We start from the raw sequence: 15,748 nt of genomic DNA, 5'->3' as shown, positions 1-15,748 counted from the left end.
CTTTTCTCAGATGTTTTCTCTGAGATTACTATCTTCATTGGGTTTAAACAGAATATTTATTCCCCTCCCTCCTTCTTCTCCAATCTACACTTGAATATGAGCTTATATTCCCTCTATTTAATTCATGCATGGCGGAAGCTAATGGTTGAGAGCAATAAGGTATAGGGGGAAGCCATAAAATCCAAGTCTGATTATTAGTCTGCTACTCACAAGCTGCCTGTCATTGGTCAGTTATACAATGATTCATTTGGAGCTGGAATGGATTTTAGAAGCCAATAAGTCCAACCCTTAAATTTAATAGATAGGAAACTGAGTCATAGAAAGCTTAAGCTATGTGTTCAGGGTTATATAGCTATTAAATGTCTGAGCCAGGATTTGAAATCATATCTTCCTGATTTTAACTCCACTCCCCTATCCACTACATTGTTCTGGTTCTCTTATTTAAATTCTCTGAGCCTCAGTTTACTTATCTGTTTGTAATGGCAGCTGATTTCATTAAGTTTTGCAACATGAAGCAGAATAGCATAGTCAATAGCAGGCCTTCAAATCAGAAAGATATGGCTACAAGTCATATCCTATGTTATACAAGGTCCCTGTGAATATAGAGAATCATTTAACTCTCAGGTCTTCAGGCAGCTCTCTAAAACTATAAATTGCATAGCTATCTCCACTTAGATTTTCCCCACTAGGAGTTCCCTAAACCAATTAATCACATCTCTCCTAAAACAAAATAGCAAAGAAATTGACATATATTATCTCTCACAACAACTCTGTAGATTTATTATGTAGATATAATATATATAGATAAATTAGACTCTCACAACAAATTTGTAGTTGTTACCACAACTACAAAGGTAGCTACTACAATTGCTAATAACGTTGATTAGCATTTATGTAGTTCTTTAAGCAGATTTACTTAATATGGAATCAGGCTAGGAGTATGTAGCTTAGGAAAGGGGGTCCTTGTAGAAGACCAATAACCCCTACAACAAATTATCTCATCCAACCAGTGCTACCACCTAGAATTGTTTTGAGGATAAAATAATATTTTTAAATGTTTAGCACAGTTCCTGATGCTTAGTAGGTACATATAAATGTTATCTTTGATTAATCATTTTTCTTATTGTTATAGTGACCTTGTGATTCTGGGTGGCTCAAGGGCAGAGATTCTTAACCTGAGCTCCATATGTTTTTAAAAAATACACTTTGACAACTATTTTAATAGAATAATTTTCTTCTCTGATCCTATGTATCTTTTCTTATATATTTTAAAAACATTCTTGCAGAATGGCTGAAAGTTATGATATATATGAAAGCAATGGAAAATTATTGAGCTATAAGAAATGATAAAAGGGTGGCTTCAGAGAAACCTAGGAAGACTCATAAGAATGGATGAAGAATAAAGTAAGCAGAACCAGGAGAATAATTTCTATAATAACAATATTGAAAAAATTTAACTTCAAAAAACTTAGGAACTCTGATAATCAGAATGATGAGTCATGATACCAGAAATAGGTAGCCCACATTCTGACAGAGGGTGATGGACTCAGAGTGTAGATTGAGACTTTTTTTTTTGTTTATACACAAAGTAGGAATTTGTTTTGCTTTACTATACATGTTTGTAAATAGGGAATTTGACTATTTTTTTTTTTTTTTGCCTTCTCTCCTGGGAGGTGGAGGTGGAGAAGGCAGACTTTCATTTGGAAGATATTTGGTTAGAAACAAACAAAAAAAAACAACTAAAAAGTCGTTCTGAGAATGAGTTCATGGGCTTCACCAGACTGCCAAAGGAGTTCATGACCCCAAACAGGTTAAGAACCCTGCTCTAGGATAAGAATGCCTCAATCACTTCTTCCTACAAATTGTAGCTTAAATCCAACGCAAAGAAGTGTCAGTCACATGGGCAACAATTTGGTGATGAAATCACAAGTCTAATAAAAGCATTGAGACCTATAACCAGTGTTGAGCTGTACCGAGAAAGCGCTCTCTCCCTCCTCCCTCTCTCTGTCTCTCTATCTCTCTGTCTCTCTGTCTCTCTGTCTCTCTCTCTGTCTGTCTGTCTGTCTCTCTCTGCCATTTCAGTGGCAGTTGTTTGTTGTAGAGGAAGAATTACCAACATAAACAAAACCAAATTTTTAATTAATCAAAGTGTGATATAGTAGTTCCAGTAAGGGTAAGCACATTAAAAAAAATCGGCTAACATCAAATTTTTAAATTAAAAGCAATATTGGCACCTGGCCATTGGGAAATTTTTTTAATTTAAATTTCATTAAAGGGTTCTTTCTTTCTGTTCCTTAAATGTTAGAGGTTTATTAGAGAAATTGAGAAAAGAGGCATGAAATTCTGGGCATAGTAGTACACACTGGATCACTTGAGACCAGAAGTTCTAAACTGGAGGAGAGTTAAGATAGATAGGATGTACATACCAAGTCTGGCACCAGGAATTGGGGAATTGTGGAGGGGATATAAGAAGGAATTGGAGGCAGACTACCAGGCCACCTAAGGAGGGGCTCACTGGTTTAGGTTAGAAAAACAGAGTAGTTTCAAGCTTCCATTTTGATCATTAGTAAGAGTGACCTATGAGTGGCCCATTTAGCACAGAGGAAAAAAGTAGACTCAGTCTCAAGAAAAGAAAAAGGCAATTTTGGGCCACAGTGATCTCTTTAAAAGTGTGTATATTTGCATGTTTGTATATGTGTGCATGCATGCAAGCACACACATGCCCATGTGTTATATATGTGTATATAAACATAATACACACATTATATATATATGTGTGTGTGTATTTTATTAAATTTTTTTAAATGTAACTACTTTCAAATACAGTGTTATTGCTCTAATCACCTCCAGTCACTGTAATAAGAGTTAACATTAATTTGTAAAGCCTTTTGAGAACCCTTGAATATGAAAACTGTAATGAAAAATTAAATTCCATTTTCAGCTTCTGATTCTATTAGTAAACTCCAGAAGGCTCTGTATGATGTATTTTCAGTACTCAAAATATATTCTATGTATGTAACATACGGGGAAAGATTCATGAAGAAATCCCTATGCTAAGCATTGGCTACAGAAACATTCTATTCTGAAATCTTTTTTTCTAAAAATGAAGACTCCTAATCCATAGACTCTTGGAGCTAGAGAGAACCTTAGAGGCTGCCTAGTCCAACTAACCCCCTTAAGCTAAACAATAAATCCCTTCCACAGAATCTCTGACAGGGGCTCATCAAACCCATTTGCTTAAAAACTTTGATTAACAAGCAACTCCCTAGCCTTCAAAGGTTGTTGTGATGACCAGACGACATTATAAGTAGAACATTTTGAAAACTCTAACCTAAGTCCAATATAGTATAAGCCTCTTGAATGCAGGGACATTTTTTCATTGTCTTTTTATTCTAAATATTTAGACCAGTATGTCCAGATGTGTGTCTTTATTTATGTGAAGAGGTCCTGGTGAGGAAATCACTTCCTCCAAGGCAGATCAAAAACTTTTTGACACCTTACTGCATTAGAGAGAGACAGTGTTCTGGGCCACTGAGAGGTTAGGTGACTTGGCCTCAGTCACACAGCTAGATATTGATTAGAACTTTAATGGCTTTGTGGCTTCAAGGAAGCCTGGCTCTCTACCCACTTTACTGCATTGCCTTTCCCCTTTCATTGCCTGTTGAACTGAATTGAATTTAATGGAAAAGAAAGTAATTCATGCTATTTTTGGACAGTTCAATTACTTGAAATGTTTTATTTTGAGATGAAATGTGTGTGTGTGCATGTGTGTGTTCTGTCTATCTATCTATATCTGTCTATCTATCTATCATCTATCTATCTATCTATCTATCTATCTATCTATCTATCTATCTATCTATCTATCTATCTATCTACTTACCTATGCTCTTTGGAGCTACTTATAATAAGTTTAATGCTTCTTCTACATACCATTCCCATAAATATTTGAAAATAGCTCAATCATATGCTTTTTAAGTCTTCTTTTCATCCATCCAATTCCTATCCATTCTTTAAGGTCTGACTCAGGTTATATCTCTTCCCTTATAGTCTTCCCTAATCACTCCAGCCTGTACTGATCTTCTTTAGAACCCCAGTGGCATTAGTTTATTGGCTTATTAATTTATTTACATATTCATTGATTTTCTTATAATTCATTATTTCATCCACCAAGAAGAAAAAAATGTTAGATGAATGATGCTTCTTTTCTTTTTCTTAGGGAGAGAGTGTACCTTGCTGACAAGAAATACCACTTTTTTTCCCCAGGAGGAATCTGTTTCAAAAATGGTAACCAGAGTAAGTCAATTCATAAGTGACTTTTATTAAAAACCTGGTTTAAATATAACTTTAATTAACTGACTCAATTTCTAGTGAAATTAATGAGAGCTAAAGAGGCCAAGAAGAAAAATATTCTGCGATGATAATGTAAATTATCTCTGAAATTCAAATGTCTTTACTGTTAGGGTACATTACTGCAAGGTGGGGTAAGGTATAAATTGGTGACCTTTGACCAGTGCTTATAGAAGCTACTGATGAAGAGCCACTGTAAGCTCTGCCAGTTCTTTCCTCATCTGAGATGCAATTAAACTTTTTGGTTTAAAAGTCTGCTGCTATATTGGGCTTTAATACCATGTAGAATGTCATGATTTTTAATTTCACATACTTAAAATTTATACCTCTCAAAATGGCTATACAAACACACATATAATATGCAAATACATATGTTCAGTCCTTTTTAGCTGTGCCTGACTCTCTCCATGACCCCATTTTGGGTCTTCGTAGCAAAAACATTGGAGTGATTTGTCATTTACTCCTCCAGCCCATTTTACAGGAGAGGAATCTGAAGCACAGGGTTAACTGACTGCCCGGGGTCACATAACTAGTGAGTGTTGGAGGCTAGATTTGAACTCATGAAGATGAGTTTCCTGATTCCAGACCTGGCACTCTATCCACCGCACCACCTATCTGCCCCTGTCCTAAAGTTAGAGTTGTCTAACAATTTAAAAAAAAAGTTGTTCTATTGAGTTATTTTTCACTGAAGTTCTTCAAGCAGAGGTTATATGGACCACTTTTGGGGGGATATTATGTGTTGGATACATGGTTCTGATGGGATTCATGCTTTATACGTTTTCAGAGATCTCTTTTCAAACTCTGGAATTCTATGTCTCAAAGAAATGTAATTGGAAGTCCTTTTGAGGTAACATTTAAGGAAATTCCTGTACTGCTATGCTTTATCAGTGCTCTAGGCTTCAGATACTGAAAAGAATGATACAGCACTTTATGAGGCAGTGTGGAATCTTGGAGCCAGGAGACCTAGATTTAGATCTAATCTCAGATATGTTCTTGCAATCATGATCTCCCAGAGACTCAGTTTGCTTATTTTTAAACTGTAGATGATAAACACCTGTAATACCTACCTCAGTTGTACTGTGAGGAAAGGGTTTAGAAAGCCTTAAAACACTATAAAAATGCGAGCTGTTATTTTTAAACCAGCATGAAGATGTTTCTGAAAGACTGGGAAACATTTTCCAAACTGAACTGCTTAACTGTGAACTAAATACTACCCTAACTAATGAAATTCAGCTACATTTTCATAAAGAGAGAACAATGAATTTGATAAAGTATTTTCAGAATGTATGATTAGACCATTCTTGTGAAAACAAATTATAATCTGTCTCCTTTCAGTGAAGTGTCTTTGGTAGCACCATTAAAACTTACTTAACCTTTCCATGCCTGGTGCTATGCAAAACAATATATAGAAAGACATTGCTTATGATCTAGGTGTCTGTAGTCACTTTTTAAAAGTGCTTCTGTCTAAACCTGTATTTATTCCTGTAGACAGCTCCCTATGCATATCAGTAAGTGTTCTGTAATTTATCACCTGAGAAAGTAGTTGCCAGGGGCATTGAGAAGTTATTTAAATGACTTGCCCAGGGTTATATTGGCAGGGTATTTTTAAGAGTAGAGACTTAAACCCTGGACTTCCTGATTCTGAGGCTGGTTCTCAAGCCACTACACCAAATTGCCTCTTTAAAAATGTTATAATCATAGATAGAGGCAGGAGGTGGATAGAATATTGGACTTGAAATCAGGAAAACCTGGCAAAGTCATATTACCTCCTTTTGCGTCAGTTTCCTCATCTGTAAAATGAGGATAATTAGATCACCTATTCCACAAGATTGTTGTGAGGATCAAGTGAGATAACATATAAAGAATGTTGCAAACTTCAATGTGCTATATAAATGCTAGAAGTTATTAGGATGCTGCTGCTGCTGCCCATTTTGTTTTGTTTTTAAGAACCAAAGACAGATGGGGTTGGAGATGGCAAGAAAAACATCGCATCTTCTTACCGTAATTGCAGGTCCAGCAAAAGCTAAGCTAAGCAACATGAGGAATGGAATAGCCTCCTGGGTGGGCTCAATGTAGGGCATGCTGAGACTCCGGTCATAGCAGCTGAATCCAGAGTGCACTGGCTTGAAGACATCTGTGAGTTCCAGGAAGTAGAGGCTAACAACAGAGGAGGCCAAGATAGGCAACTGGAAAGGGGAGGAAAAAATTCATTTAATGCAATTGAATTCTTATTTTACTAGAGAGAAATGGAAAGTCAATAAACAGCAAAAACGTATATGGGGATATCCTTCTTTACGCATCTGCAGAAGTTTTACAGAGTGACCTGGTGTCCATATATTCTCCACTCAAGAGAGTAGATTTAGTCAAGGGTGTTGAGCCTGGAGTCAGGGAGATTTGACATCAAATCAAGTCTCAGATATTTACTAGCTTTGTGGCCCTGGGAAAATCACTTAACTTTTACCTGTCTCAGTTTTTCAGCTATGAAATGGATATAATAATAGGCAGAGTTGTTGTATACATAAGATAATATTTATAAAATACTTAGTATAGTGCCTTACAGATAGGGGGCACTTAATAAATATTTCCTTCCTTCCTTCCTTCCTTCCTTCCTTCCTTCCTTCCTTCCTTCCTTCCTTCCTTCCTTCCTTCCTTCCTTCCTTCCTTCCTTCCTTCCTTCCTTCCCTCTAGTAGGGTCAATAGAAGGAAAATATGGTGTTTGAGAAAGAGGTATTTGCTTGTTCTTCCACAACCTCCATCTCCACTTCTGTGACTTTTTACAAGTTGTCCCTAACACCTAGAATGCATTACCTCCTCGCCTCTTACATATATATCTTCCTTCAAGGATTAGCCCATATGCTATCATGTATTTCTTGGTTCCCTTAATTGTTTTTAATTTCTTTGTTAAAATTTTTTTTTGTAATTATGAATTTGATAAACACTAACAAACATGGATATCTTAATGAACAAAGAACAGAATAAGAAGATTATAATGAAACCATAAATTCATATTCTGCACAACTTTTTTTTTTAAAGTATATATTTATTTTAGCATATGATTTGTAACTTTCCCTTACCTGGCTGTGTCTCCTTTTTGAACTTCCTTGGGCTCTCTTCTTTGTATTTAAAAAATAATCATCGCCACTTTTTTTCTTTTCCAATTCTGGTATAAGCAGTATCCCATTTACTCTGGATAATCCTCCCATTCCACCAAAAATCAAAAAAGTAAAATCCTTTCCATGTGACAATTTAGGATACACATGTTAAACAAATCAACACATTGTTCAGGTCTGAAAATATGTGGTTCATTCTTTACCTCTCAATGAAATGTACTGAGTCAGGAGATGGAATGTCCTGTGTAAGAAACAGCCAGGATGTCAGTATTCCTGAAGTATAGAGCATACGGAAGGTAATAAAGTGTGAGAATGCTGGAAAGGTAGGAGAAGACCAGGTTATGAAGGCTTTTGAATGCCAGAGAGAGGATTTTACATTTGATCTAGGAGGCAATAGGAAATCGCTTGAGTTTATGGACTGTGTGTGTGTGTGTGTGTGGGTGTGTTTGGAGGTGGAGGGAGGTGTTTGACATGGTGAGGCCTGTGCTTTAAGAGGATCACTTTGAAAGTTGGGTGGAAGATGTACTGAATTAGGGACATACTGGAGACAGGATGACTAGACTACTAGAGCCAGAAGATTATTGCAATCTTCTGGACCAGGGTGATGGCAGTGTCAGAGGGCAGAAGGAGACATGCATAAGAGATGTTACAAAGACAGAATCAATAGGAAATGGCAGTGGTTTAGATATGGTAGGTGGGAGAGTGTAAGGAGTTGAGGATAACTCTGAAGTTGTGAGTTTAGGTGACAGCTTTCATAGGAAGGAGATATTCTCAAAAAGCAGCATTTTATAAATGCTAAATTTCAATTCTTTCCATATCTTGGAATTGCTGAATTATATAACTTAAAAAGATTGATTTAAGGTGTTGTCATATGTGGAGGGCAGTAGCTTTTATATAACCAGACAGGATATTTTTGGCTTCTTTTTGTGTCAACTCACTGTTGGAAGTGAAAATTCTACCCAGTGGAGAAAATTCAAATTCCTGACTCTTTGCAAAATTTTTGAAGGTACCATCCTGCAAATCAATTCTCTGAAAAATATTCCCATACATTGAACCCTGAAGGACTTCCCTTCTTTCATAGAAACAGGTCCCTCCTCATTAAAAATATCTGGTGGGTGAGGGGGCTTATTCCATTATTCATCCATTTTCTTTTTATTTAGACCTCTCCTAGTTTCCAATCAGGAGACCACAGATGGTAGGAAAAATGTCCTAAAAATGACTAGGGAATATTTACTACTAAGAAGGACTCAGAACTTAACAGAATCTGGCTGAATTTATCTGAGCAATTATGAAAAGATTGAACCATAATATTCAGGGGAGTGATTCTTTTTTTAATAGGTTAATTTGAAGTCGCTCACCAAATGCTGAAAATATGATTAAGTTCAATTAGCAGGCATTGAGAAGCTACCAGATGCATGGCAATATACCATTCCAATTATGAAAATAAGTGCTAGTCTGTATACACAGAAGCCAAAAGAAATAAGAATGAGTCAAATAAAAATTGGATAGCAGTTAAATGCTTATACACAGACACAGTAACAATCATGTACCTCAGTCACCTATGAGCCTGAATGTTCATCAGGCTTCCAGGAAGAGAGTGACATTTAAGACTTCTCAGATATATCACATTTAATGAATCTGATGCACAAATTCATCACAGATTCTCCTTTATGGCTCAACTGTTTCCAACCCTGAAGGTAATAGAAAAGCATATCTTTCACTGACAAGATGCTAAGTGGGGGATGGGACAAAAATGTGAAAAAAGGAAGAAATATACACATCATTCCTTCTCTACCCTAGCTCCTTTTAGGGGTTTTATAATTAATGAGGCACCTTTAAGACACCAAGCAAATCAAAACAGTCAAGTAATCAAGATAAGTGTAATCCTACCTCTCTAAGCCAGTGTCTTATCTGGGTTCATCATACTCTATTCTCTCAGATAATGTTTTGGCATCAACAAGGTGCTATGAAATAGTATCATTCAATCATCAAATCAAATAACTGGTTCTGTTTTTAAAAGTATCCTAACTAATGCAGCTTTGACCTTGACATAAATACCATTGTATTCATCCATGAAATAGCTCCAGCTACTCTCTTCCCATGTTTGAAGACCAACTGATACCCCCCCACCCCACCCCCCAAACTTGCTAGAACAGCCTTCCCTTTCTGAACTCATTTTATTTAGTATCCTGGAAGATTTATGCACTTTTCTTTGCATTCAGTAGCTGCTTAATAAATATTTGCTGAGTCAAGTTGACTGTCTGTACACAGTCTTGAATTCTTCATTATTCAAAGTATATGTGTTGTGAGCACATGCTATTATGCTAGTGAGATAAGGGGCATTAAGTAGAGATGGAAATATTTGGAAAGAATGCATTTAGGAATGGTGGATAGTGGAGACAGGAATCAGTATGTAATTTCTCAGAAAAAAAATAAAATTGTGATTACCTGAATGCTTTGGAAAATTACGCATGAGGCTACATTTTGTGTTTCTTATTAACTCAATAAACATTTTCTTAGGAGATATGTGTAAATGAGAAGAGGATTAATGTGGTACCCTGAGGTTTTCATTCAAGTTTTTTTTGGATGTCTGATGCTTTCTTGTGAGTGATAGGGTGACATTATGGATAGCATACTGGGAGTGAGGGAGAGCTGGATTCAAATTCTATCTCTGGCACTGTTATAGCAGACAAGTCATGGAACCACTTTTGGTCAGTTTCCCCATTGTCAAAAAAAATAGAAAATTATAATTCCAATAACTATTTCACAAGGGGATTATAAGGCTCAAATAGTTTAACATATGCAAAATGCTTTTCAAAATTTAAAGCACTTCATAAATATCAGCTATTATTACTAATATCTCCGTATTGAAGAAGATTCAGTAATAGTGCTCATTAGGCACCCTAGATTTAACAGGAAATAACAATACAGATAGTAATAAAATATTTTAAATTCCATTTCAGTGTATGTATGAAATTGGGTTGTATTGTTTAGCAAAATGCACCTCATTTAATTAGGGTTATCAGTGCCTTACATATTAAATTTTTATTAAATTTTTGTTGAGCAATGGACAGAATGGGATGATATGGTTAACTCAGAGAAAAAAATAATTATAATTATACATCTTCTAAATGTTTCTGATTGACTTTCTTGAAATATCAATTGCAATAAAGTATATAAACTGTGTCCTATTGAGGCATATTTGGGTTTACATGGACAGGGTTATATCTTAGTAACATCTCATGGAAATCTTGTTTTGTCTTATACCACAACACCGTAGGAACATCAGAATTTGACTTGTTTTGTCCCTCCTCATGATTTCTCCAGGGAAAACCAGAATTTTATGAGTCTCTGCCTCTTCATAAAAAATGAAGGTCTCTCAGTTCTCATGGTAGTACTCAGGGTAACAATGTATTACAAAAGAAAAGGCTTTAGTTTACCTGATTAAAAAAAATACAAAGGAGTCACTCATAACTGCTCTCCTATGTTGGTGAACCCCATCTTTCTTGGAGATAAGACTAAATATTCCTCTCAACTTAATTTCTACTATGACCAGATCACAAGGCAAAGGAAAAGGACTCAGAGCTGGTAGCAAGTGAATCTTTGTAGTGAGATCCACCTGTAATAGGGACCTGTATAGCCTCTTGACCTAAGTGTTTTGAGTCTACATCACAGATTTACTGATTTAAATTAAAATTAAATTTAAAAAAATCCAAGACACACTGAAGGAAAGCTCTGACTCCTTTCTACAGGCTTTGCAATGCATTGACACTGGTGTCCTTTCTGTTCCTTGAGCATGACAATCCATCTCCCAACTCCAGGCATTTTCCCTAGCTATTCCATGCTTGGAATTCTGACCCTCCTCATTTCTATCTTCTGGCTTCCATGGTTTCCTTCAACTCCCAACTAAAATCCCACCTTCTACAAAAAAATCTTTCCTAACTGGCCTTAATGCCAGTGCCTTTCCTTTGAGATTGCCTCCAATCTTGCATGTATGTTTGTATGTATGTTGTAATCATTTATATGTTGTCCCCATTAGAATGTGAGCTGTGAAAGGGCAAGGACCATTTTTACCTCTATTTGTGTTCCCAGCACTTTGTATTCTCAGTCTTAATAAATGCTTATTGACTTGACTTGACTTGGTTCTCACTTAATAGGAACTCAGGCAAGAACTAGGTAATTACTTGTTGGCATATATTGGAGGAGAGAGTTTTGTCCAGATACAGATTGGATTTTTATTTCCTTTCCAACTTTGTAATCTTGTGAAATTATTTAACTTTTATGAGCCTTGGTTTCCTATCTATAAAATAGGGGTAACATATTTGTAACTACCTCACAGTCATTATGATGAACCATGATGGACCAACCATTCCTGATGATGAATGGTTATAAAGCACTATATAAATACAAACTATTGTTATTAAGCTATTATTTATAAGAAAGATTTTGGAAACAGGTAAGTAAACAATCTATATGTGTCAAAGTAATGGAAACTTCATTTCCTACTTATGGTAAAGAAGTTAACTATGGGAGCAAACTTACTAGTTTAAGGCAATAAGTTGAAATAACAAATAGTAAATAGAGGGTTGGATCAGGTATCAAGAAGACTGGAGCTCAAATCCTTCCTCAATTACTTACCATGTGAACCTGTATTAACCTCCCTCAGTCTGTTTCTATATCTGTAAAAGGCAGAAAATAATAGCACCTACATCTGAGAGTTGTTGTGAGGAGTAAAGGAGGTTATATGTAAAATGTGTTTTGCAAACCTTCAAGTGTTATGTAAACATTAGCTGTTACTATAATGAACATTATTACATTATTATAATAATGGTAATTAAGAACACACATTTTACCTGAGCATTAGGGAGATATAGTTTATAAGAAATGATGAGCAAAATATTTTCAGAAAAACCTGATAAGACTTACATGAACTGATGCGAAGTGACATGAGCAGAATACTGTACATAGTAATGTAATATTGTGTGAGATCAACTGTGAATCTATTCTCAGCAATACAGTGATCTAGGACATTTCCAAAGGATTTATGATGAATATATGATGGAATATGATGAAAAATGCTATTCATCTCCAGAGAAAGAACTGATGTAGTCTGAATGCAGATCAAAGCATACTTTTTAAAAACTTTCTTTAATTTTCTTGGATTTTTTAATGGGGCTATCCTTGTTTTCTTTCACAACATGGCTAATATATAAATATGTTTTATATTATTGTGGGAGAGAGAGAATTGAAATTCAAAATAAAAAGCATAAGAATTGTTTTACATGTAATTAAATGTATGTGTGTCTGTTTGTATATGTATGTGTATATCTATCTCCTTGATAAAAAAAATAGCTTCCAAAAAAGAAAGGAAAACAATTTTTAACAACATCTCTGAAGATAAGAGCACAATTATTAGGAAAGAAAATAAATAAACATCTAGAGGAAAAATAAGTTTCAATTTCAAAGCCCTATTGTGGGACAGAGGTACCCCTTGAATTGTACAGATATAGTATAAGCTCTGGCAGATCCTTCCCAGCTGGAAACCCTTTAAGCACAGGCTTGGGTGTGTGTGTGTGTGTGTGTGTGTGTGTGTGTGTGCATGCGCGAAGACTACTTTAGCTAAGTGTGTACAGTCTTATTACAGTGTCACTGAGTAATGCATTATTTTTGGCAACCAAAAATCAGGAAGATTGTCTATAAACACATAATGGGATTGGGACTTATGTTGGTTGCAATTCTCACACTGGTGAAATTGTAAATCAGCTGAAATATGATTTTTTTTCTTTTCTTTGAAAAGAAGACAAAAATACAACATGAGTGTGACCTTCAGTAACCCATTTCACTCAATGTCCTTTAGTCTGAGCCTTTAATTTCATCTATGCTTGTAAAATCCTGATGATTGGTTCAGACTATACAATAAATACAACACAAATATTTATTAAGTGCCTTCTCTGAACCTAAGATTGTGCTAAGACTTTGATTAATTGATTAGTTTCATGTGATTACAGCTTAGTGTGTTCATAACCCTAGTTGACCCTATGCAAAGAGATGACCTTAATCACAAGGGCAAGCAAAGAGATATACTATATATACACACACACACACACACACACATATATATATATATATATATATATATATATATATATATATATATATGTCTACCAAAAAACAAATGCATATAAACTCTATGCACTGCTCCTGATGACTAGGTAGCACTCTAGGTAGACAATAATGACTCTCATTTATGTGGTACTTTATGGTTTATAATAATGCTTCACCTTGATTCTCTCATTTGATTCTCAATATAATTCTTTGAGTTAGGAATTTCATGTGTCACTATGTTATTTTTCTCAATGTGAACACCAAGGAATCTTTTAAGTCATTTCATTGCTATGTTTGCATTCTTAATGAATATATATATGTATCAATATGTTCATAGGGTTATATAATTTATGATATAGAAAGGACATTGGAGATCATTTGGTCTAACCTCTGCATTTAAAAAATGAGCAGACTAAGGTCTGGGAAGGCTGGGATTTTCCCAAGGACATATTGATGATAAGTTGCAGGATAAGGATTAGCCCTAAATCCTCTAACTCTTCATTCCTGTGAGGTAGTGTGTCATACGACATAACCTTCTGGACTTGGGGTTGGGTTTACTTTCTGCACCTGTCATTTCCTAGCTTTATGAGCAAATCCTCTCACCCCTTTAGCTTTGGTTTCTTCATCTGGAAAATGAGGACAATAATTCCAAGAACATCTTCCTTATCGAGTTGTTCTGAGGCTCAAATGGCATCATCTATGGAAAGTCCTCCACAATCTTGAAAGCATGATATAAATGTCAATAGGAGAGATATAGGGATTGGACCTATGATTGCATCAGCATAGGAAACTACTATATGAGGAATTCCCTCAGCCCATAAAGGTTGGCTCTTGGCAACTTATGGTCAGAGAGTTACCTAGGGCACTGAGAAGTTAAGTGACTTGTCTGGGGTTGCAAAGCCAGTATGTATCAGAGGTGAGACTTGAACCCAAGTGTCCCTGATTCTAAGATTGGGTCTCTTTGTCTATTATGCCACATTACCATCATAAATAACACTAATTCTTGTTATTTCCATTGTATCACAACTGTTTTTTCTATTTTTCTGTCTCTTATCCATGATAAGAGATTTCCCACCTAAATCTTTATCACCACTTGCCTAAAACAATGCTTTGTAGACAGTAGGTGCTCAGGAAAATGTCACATGGAAGAGAAGTGCTAGAATCAAAATTCCTAGAAGTCTTTTGATGTAAAAATGTCCACCATTTTTTCTGCTTTTCATGAAACCTCTTCCTTTGTAAAAGTATGACACGTTTTAATAAAATTTCACAATTAAATTACCTTGGTGTTGACATAATCCTGTTAGACATAAAGTGATATTCAAGCAAGCAAAAGTGGCATGTGGTGATGTGTGTTTACATCTTCACAAGGACTGTGTAAAAGGAATTGGCATGGTACTGTCAAAGTCACAAGAGAGGACGGAAATTGTGAAATCTGCCAAAGATATTCATCTGGGAGGTTGGAAATAATCTAATAAATGCCATAATGTAAACTATAACATAAACGCCTGAAGTCAAATATTAACAAAATTTTTCAAAATTAAATTCCAGTGGAAGAATCAAGTAGAGCATATCAAACCAGATCTTGCAGGGATATATTAAAGGTCATTTCTGCTAAAGGATCCATCCTTTGTATAAGGATAAAACATAAACTTAAGAGAACCACAGTGCACTGAATTGCATGATAAATATATTATAGATATCCACAGTAGTGTTACATGAGATCCTGGAAGTAGTCATCATTTATCAGGGAAGACTTCGTGGCACATGATATTTGAATTGGGCTTTAAAATATGGGAAGAAGGATTTCAACAAATGAAGGGGGCAAGGGAGATTTTACAAATGTTACAAGGAAAGGGGACAGTATGACCAAAGCATAGAGGTGGGGAAAACTCAAAGAATGTTTGTATCAGCAGTTATCCTGTTTGGGGTATAATGCTAATAACCCATCTTTACATAGAACATCAAGTTTAAATACAACCTTGGAAAGGTATTATTATCCCCATGTTGCAGATAAAGAACCTGAGAGAGGTTAAGTGAGTTGTCCAGGGCAATGCAGCTGTTGTTTGTCCTTCATTCTTGAAGAGGACCAATGACATCAAAAAGGTGATGTCTTGACTTGCCTGTGAATTGACTTAAAGTGAGGCTCAGGTGTACCAAGTGGTCATCAGCCTCACTCTCTCCTGCAG

At 35.6% G+C, this 15,748-nt stretch overlaps 1 protein-coding gene across 1 annotated transcript in view; it reads right to left on the bottom strand.

The window, feature by feature from the left end:
* The window catches only part of PLPPR4 (phospholipid phosphatase related 4), a 60,246-nt gene that overhangs the window by 25,507 nt on the left and 18,991 nt on the right, over positions 1-15,748 (bottom strand). Inside the window, exon 2 of the mRNA XM_069063403.1 lies at positions 6,348-6,533. Within this exon, the coding sequence (XP_068919504.1) occupies positions 6,348-6,533 (186 nt within the window). The remainder of the gene's footprint in view (positions 1-6,347; positions 6,534-15,748) is intronic.

This window comes from Petaurus breviceps, unplaced genomic scaffold (assembly GCF_028583685.1).
Source record: "Petaurus breviceps papuanus isolate PSGF00001 unplaced genomic scaffold, PetGlider_PUasm1.0 90564, whole genome shotgun sequence".
Lineage (NCBI taxonomy): Eukaryota > Metazoa > Chordata > Mammalia > Diprotodontia > Petauridae > Petaurus > Petaurus breviceps.
This window is presented reverse-complemented; position numbering and strand designations above follow the sequence as displayed.